This window comes from Coregonus clupeaformis, unplaced genomic scaffold, assembly GCF_020615455.1.
Source record: "Coregonus clupeaformis isolate EN_2021a unplaced genomic scaffold, ASM2061545v1 scaf6681, whole genome shotgun sequence".
NCBI lineage: Eukaryota > Metazoa > Chordata > Actinopteri > Salmoniformes > Salmonidae > Coregonus > Coregonus clupeaformis.
The window spans coordinates 2,423-9,710 of NW_025540135.1; the positions used below are offsets into that span (position 1 = coordinate 2,423).

Sequence of the window (7,288 nt, forward strand, 5' to 3'; positions counted from 1 at the left end):
TGTTGAAGTCAAGTCACGACACTGTCCATGGTTCTGATATGAAGATGTTGAAAGGTCATGTAACTGTTTGTTACTGTACATTCAAGCCCTAGTTCTACCTTAAATTTTAGCTCACCTCATTTTCAAAAAACTTTTAATAAAATGTTTATAGCCTTTGTGGTATTATTTTATGTATCATGAAGGCAAATGTAGGGAAAGGTCAAAGGTAAAATAATAATATTAGTAATAAGCATGGATATGTTGTAAAATTGAAAATCTATATGCCTTGGAGTGTTTATGGATTGAGAGCCAGTTGAATTCAGAGCAGATATAATTATGTGTTTTTCATGAAAACTCCTGCAGCTGGTTTAGGAATGTCAATGACGTGATGGCTGTGGAGATAGAAGTAACAATGGAACTGGTGTTAGCATTTCTTTATGCTTATGACCTTATGACCTGACACATGGCCACATGCACATAATCTCAGGGGCTGAGAGGATGATGAATGATAAATGTTTTATAATGTATTATGAAATGATAATGGTGAAACAGAATGAACATGTTTGATATTTTATAATCCAGATATATGTTTAAATAATGAATATAGACATTAAGTATATGATGTGTTCTTTTACAGGGTTTTTAAACTGAGGCCATGGGGTTCTAGACATCTGGTTTGCATTTACATTAGTTTTTTAAGAAGGGGCTTTTGAGAAGGGGCCTAGGCACGCAGCCAATAGAATGATCGAATGAGAGGGTGGTACCGAACTAAAAAAAGTTAGGAATGTTTGTACATGTGGCTATAAAATTGAGCTCTTGGCGAAAAAGGGACAGTCTTTGTCTCTTTGGAAAAAGGCTCGGCTTTGTTTTTTTAATAAAGTCTAAATTCTTAAATTCACAGGCTCTGATGTCTTGAGAGATATTTTTGAGTTAATTATCTAGTCAAATGTTTCTACAACACCTTACAGGTGGAAAAGTACAAAAATCCAAGGCTTTCGATATGGGGAAAAAACAAAACAAAGAAAAAACAGAACAGAACACTAACAACAAAACAAAAATGTTATTTGTAATGCAACAAAATCACTGTAGTTTCTGGTAAAGAGATGATGAGCTGTAATTGGGGGAAGATCTCTTACTAGTGCAGATTGTTGTAGAGACAGGTTCACTCTGTTCCCCATTGCTCAGCACAGTTGCAACACTAACAGTGTACTCTGTGCCGGGTTGCAGGTTTGAGAAGGTTTTGTGGCAGTCGTCAGTAATGGCTGCGAGGGGGTCTGTTCCTGGAATGCAGTTGGATATGAAGAAGTGCTGTGGGACTTTCCCCATCCCTTCAGTCTTGGACCAGTGGAGAGTGAAGGAGGTCTCTTCCAAATGGTCTATCTTGAAATCTCTGGGTGGGACCACTGGAACAAAAATCAAGATTTGTTTAGAATAGAGGATGTGCTGTTTTTGACAGAGAGTCCAAAAATGTCTCTAGGAATGAATGAATGATGTAGTCTGAATAAAAACACAAGTTAGCCTACTGTACCTGTGGATAGGGATGCTGAGACACATCTGCTTTGGCTTCCATCTTCTCCCTCTGTAGCCACGTTGAACTGGTACTTTTTACCAGGTTGGAGACTGCTTATTTCAAGATGATGCCCACCTTTCACTCTTGTTGACCTTGTTTCCCCGTCACACCCCCAGGTCACTCTGAATGTCTGTGGTCCTGTCAGCCCCTGAGGAGAACTCCAGCTCAGAGACACTGAATCTAATGTCAGCAACAGGACCTGGATGTCACCAGGAGGGGGCAGCACTGGTGAAGGAATAATGAGAGAGAAACAAACTTTATTGACAATAAATTTACATAAACATGTGTATTATTCATCCCAGCAGTTAAGGGACAACAATTGATATCTTACTAAATGTATCCTCTTAAATTGAGATTTAAATTAAATAATATTGTTTGGGTCAGTTTATTACGTGTTTCCACATATACCTACCATCATCATCTGAGGCCAGCATTGTGTGACGGTGGCCAACACAACTCTTAAAGCGTGAGAACAAAATATGAATCAGTCATTTCTTTAAAAAAACAGAACTTGTTACTTTGGTAAATGTACAACAGATATTTTAAAATCAAGATACATCAACTGCTTTTGACATACAGGTAACAGCCAACATAAAGGAAACACTTGAGTAAATGGATACAAAGTATATTGAAAGCAGGTGCTTCCACACAGGTGTGGTTCCTGAGTTAATTAAGTGATTAAAACATCCCATCATGCTTAGGGTCATGTATTAAAATGCCCAGGTGCCCATTATTTTGGCTACCATGGCTAGAAGAGATCTCAGTGACTTTGAAAGAGGGGTCTCAACGGAGCATAGGGGCTTTAAAGGGTGTGTGTCTGTCGCCAGGGTGGAACACTTACATAGCAGACGCTCTTATCCAGAGCGACTTACAGTTAGTGAGTGCATACATCATTTTTTTATTTTTCATACTGGCCCCCCGTGGGAATCGAACCCACAACCCTGGTGTTGCAAACGCCATGCTCTACAAACTGAGCTACATCCCTGTAATGGCTGCGAGGGGGTCTGTTCCTGGAATGCAGTTGGATATGAATGCAGTTGGCCATTCCCTCCCCTACCCTGGACGACGCTGGGCCAATTGTGCGCCGCCCCATGGATCTCCCGGTACCGGCCGGCTACGACAGAGCCTGGATTCGAACCAGGATCTCTAGTGGCACACTTAGACCACTGCGCCACTCGGGAGGTCTACAATCAACAAAACACCAAATTATAGAATTTATTGTGGAAGACCTCCAATAGAGTTCCAGACAGTTGTAGAATCTATGTCAAGGTACATTGAAGCTGTTCAGGCAGCTGGTGGGGGACCATCTCCCTATTAAGATACTTTATTTAGGCAGATAACCTGTATAATCATTTTACATTTACATTTTAGTCATTTAGCAGACGCTCTTATCCAAGCGACTTACAGTTAGTGAGTGCATACTTTTTCATTTTCATACATATTTCTCCACAGCGTTCCGACTTATACGGGCACTGAAGTTCTGAATGTTTTGCCACGGTGAAAGAAACAAGCACAATTGCACGTTTCATTGCATAAAAGAAGAAAAAAAAAAAGACATGTTCGGATAAAACACTGACGGTGCCGTCACACATTGCAATAATTCTGCTGATACTGTAGCTGATCAACTTTTCAGCGTCCTCAGAACTGTACTGTACAACCCTGAGTAATGAAACAAGATGAAACCCAATGCCATGTCGGTCATCATTTAGGAAATAGTATTAGCCGGGTCATTCCTACAATGTGGTGCATTTTGGACCTCATAACTTTTGGAGAAAAAAATAATAATTTAGTGTAGTATTCTATCAGAAAAAGGACATGTCTGACTTTCATAAAAATATATTGGTCAAACTCAGGCACTTACATTTTTTGGTGCATTTTCCAACTTGTTAGGTGCATAATCCTAACAGGGTGGAAACTAACTGGGTGGACATTTGTTGGCTAAATTAGCCATATTTTTGTGAGTGATCAAGTTTGAGCTAGCATAATGTTGGACCCTTGAACATGATTTTAACTTCTCTATCAAACATATTTTAACATTTTGAAATGTGGTTAATTTTCATGTAGCTTTAGACCATTGTTTTCCCACCAAAGAAAGTATGATAATTCCTGAATGTGGGGTCATTGTAGGAAAGGGTGGTTTTCTTAAATGGAGATTTACAAACTAACAGGGTGGAAAGTGATATCAGGGACACACAGAACATCTTAAATACAATAATAATTAATAAAAAACATTATTGATGAGAGAATTTAACTTGGACTATAAAATAATGAAGAAAGATTAAATATTTTATGGCTTATATTTCTTGTGGAAATTGATGAATAACACCCGTGGACATGGCAAAAACACCAACATCCACTGAAGAAAACTGTTCAAAATACATACACTTCCCTTTCAAGATCCATATTTTTGTGTTTTTAAGGACGGCGGACCTTATATTTAAAGCCTTTTGGAATCCACATGTTAAACTAAATAAGAATTGATATTTCCTGGAGACAGAAAACGCATTGTAGAAATGATCCAGGCCTAGGCTGGACACCAATTCGACCTAACCTGATACAGTTTATGTCGAATTGACGTCAAAAGATGATTTTCTTTTGCATTTAAGTTAACCCTAACCCGTTTACTAACCTTAACCTTAATTATCCTAACTTGCTGCATAATTTATCCTAACCAACCTGCTACGAAAAGTCTAACCTGGTCATTTCTGACAAATGGTATCCCTTCTAGCCCAAACGCCCCAACCATAGAGAATGATAGAGGACTCTAGCGGCCAAAAGGCCACATTAGAATGGGCAGTGCCATTGAGGGATGCCATCATATTAATGTAGTCAACTGGGTGGGACTTCCAACATCACTGGCTGAAAAATAAAATGTACTCCTTTAAAATGGAGATAGCCTCATCGGCGCTGCCCATGATGTCAGAGATGGTAAATAGAATAGATACAAGGGTGAGCCCTCTATCTAGCTCAATGGTTCCAATTTAAACCTGTGGCGTACAGCATTAGCATCAAATAGCCCCCGCGATATGCAACTTTTCAGGGAAGTTAGGAACCAATATACACAAGCAGTCAGGAAAGCAAAGGCTAACTTTTTCAAACAGAAATTTCTATCCTGTAGCACTAACTCCAAAAAGTTTTGGGACACTGTAAAGTCCATGGAGAATAAGAGCACTTCCTCCCAGCTGCCCACTGCACTGAGGCTAGGAAACACTATCACCACCGATAAATCTACAATAATCGAGAATTTCAACAAGCATTTTGCTACAGCTGGCCATGCTTTCCATCTGGCTACCACTAACCCGGCCACCAACTCTGCACCCTCTGCTGCAACTTGCCCATGCCCCCCCCACTTCTCCTTCACACAAATTCAGACAGCTGATGTTTTGAAAGCGCTGCAAAATCTGGACCCCTACAAATCAGCTGGGCTAGACAATCTGGACCCTTTCTTTCTAAAACTAGCCGCGAAATTGTCGCAACCCCTATTACTAGTCTGTTCAACCTCTCTTTCATAACGTCTGAGATCCCCAGAGATTGGAAAGCTGCCGCGGTCATCCCCCTCTTCAAAGGGGGTGACACTCTAGATCCAAACTGCTACAGACCTATATCCATCCTGCCCTGCCTTTCGAAAGTATTCGAAAGCCAAGTTAACAAACAGATCATCGACCATTTCGAATACCACCGTACCTTCTCCGCTATGCAATCCGGTTTCGAGCTGGTCACGGGTGCACTTCAACCACGCTCAAGGTCCTAAACGATATTATAACCGCGATTGATAATAGACAGTACTGTGCAGCCGTCTTCATCGACCTGGCCAAGGCTTTCGACTCTGTCAACCACCGCATTCTTATTGGCAGACTAAATAGCCTTGGTTTCTCAAATGACTGCCTCGCCTGGTTCACCAACTACTTCTCAGATAGAGTTCAGTGTGTCAAATCGGAGGCCTGTTGTCTGGACCTATGGCAGTCTCTATGGGGGTGCCACAGGGTTCAATTCTTGGGCCGACACTTTTCTCCGTGTATATCAATGATGTCGCTCTTGCTGCTGGTGACTCTCAGATCCACCTCTACGCAGACGACACCATTTTGTATACATCTGGCCCTTCATTGGACACTGTGTTAACAAACCTCCAAACGAGCTTCAATGCCATACAACAATCCTTCAGTAGCCTTCAACTGCTCTTAAACACTAGTAAAACTAAATGCATGCTTTTCAATCGAACGCTGCTAGCACCCGCCCACCCGACTAGAATCACCACTCTCGACGGGTCTGACCTAGAGTATGTGGACAACTACAATTATCTAGGTGTCTGGTTAGACTGTAAACTCAACTTCCAGACTCACATAAAGAATCTCCAATCCAAAGTTAAATCTAGAATCGGCTTCCTATTTCGCAACAAAGCCTCCTTCACTCATGCTGCCAAACATGCCCTCGTAAAACTGACTATCCTACCGATCCTTGACTTCGGCGATGTCATTTACAAAATAGCCTCCAACACTCTACTCAGCAAATTAGATGTAGTCTATCACAGTGCCATCCGTTTTGTCTCCAAAGCCCCATATAATACCCACCACTGTGACCTGTACGCTATAGTTGGCTGGTCCTCACTACATGTTCGTCGTCAAACCCACTGGCTCCAGGCCATCTATAAATCACTGCTAGGCAAATCCCCGCCCTATCTTAGCTCATTGGTCACCATAGCAGCACCCACCCGTAGTCTGCGCTCCAGCAGGTATATCTCACTGGTCATTCCCAAAGCCAACACCTCCTTTGGCCGCCATTCCTTCCAGTTCTCTGCTGCCAATGACTGGAACGAATTGCAAACATCTCTGAAGCTGGAGACTCTTATCTCCCCCAATAACTTTAAGCATCAGTTGTCAGAGCACCTTACCGATCACTGCACCTGTACACAGCCCATCTGAAATTAGCCCGCCCAACTACCTCATCCCTATATTGTTATTTATTTTGCTCATTTGTACCCCAGTATCTCTATTTGCACATAATCTCTTGCACATCTAGCATTCCAGTGTTAATACTATTGTAATTATTCTGCACTATAGCCTATTTATTGCCTTACCTCCATAACTTGCTACATTTGCACACACTGTATATATATTTTCTGTTGTATTTCTGACTTTATGTTTTTTTTTCTTTACCCCATATGTAACTCTGTGTTGTTTTTATTGCACTACTTTGCTTTATCTTGGCCAGGTCGCAGTTGTAAATGAGAACCTGTTCTCAACTGGCTTACCTGGTTAAATAAAGGTGAAATAAAAAATAAAATAAAATAAAAAGTGGTCGCGTTTTTACGCGTCCATGTTGTCCGGTTTGACTGGGTGCAGCTGCGACGGGAAGTCATAGGCTATGTCTGAAATCTGTATTGCCCACTACTTACTAAAAACACTCCATTTTCGAAATGCATACCTAAAATGCCTACTAATTAAACATAAGTATGGGTATTCGGACACAACCACTAAAAATGTACCGCAAGTCAATTAGGCCTACAGGGCACAGGGCACTCATCGACATGACCACCTATCAACGTTTGAAAGAAACACACTGTATAGACACGATTGTCTATTGTTTCTTTCGACATAAGCATGTATTATTTTAGGATAAATATATCGGCTTAATAGATTACATCTCAGCGTCAGATCGCTGTGTAAAAGACACCTTTCGTAGACTTCCTTGTGCGCACTCCGCCATAGTGGGCCTAGTTGGGTATTTGTCATTTTTTACCTG

The 7,288-nt window shown here is 41.2% G+C and overlaps 1 protein-coding gene across 1 annotated transcript; it reads right to left on the minus strand.

The window, feature by feature from the left end:
- Positions 1-1,028: 1,028 nt before the first annotated feature.
- LOC123491030 (fibronectin-like) lies at positions 1,029-2,002 on the minus strand. The gene is made up of 3 exons (XM_045220812.1): positions 1,962-2,002; positions 1,508-1,774; positions 1,029-1,382 (listed from the first exon to the last, which is right to left on the minus strand). The coding sequence occupies exons 1-3, from the start codon at positions 1,981-1,983 to the stop codon at positions 1,060-1,062; spliced, it is 612 nt and encodes a 203-aa protein (XP_045076747.1). The 5' UTR covers positions 1,984-2,002; the 3' UTR covers positions 1,029-1,059.
- Positions 2,003-7,288: the final 5,286 nt, after the last annotated feature.

Coding starts and splice junctions, on each gene's coding strand:
- LOC123491030 (XM_045220812.1), bottom strand. CDS start 1,983: ATGCTGGCCTCAGATGATGATG. Junction 1,775..1,961: donor GCTGGCCTCAGATGATGATG/GTAGGTATATGT, acceptor TTCCTTCACCAG/TGCTGCCCCCTCCTGGTGAC. Junction 1,383..1,507: donor CTCAGCATCCCTATCCACAG/GTACAGTAGGCT, acceptor TTTTTGTTCCAG/TGGTCCCACCCAGAGATTTC.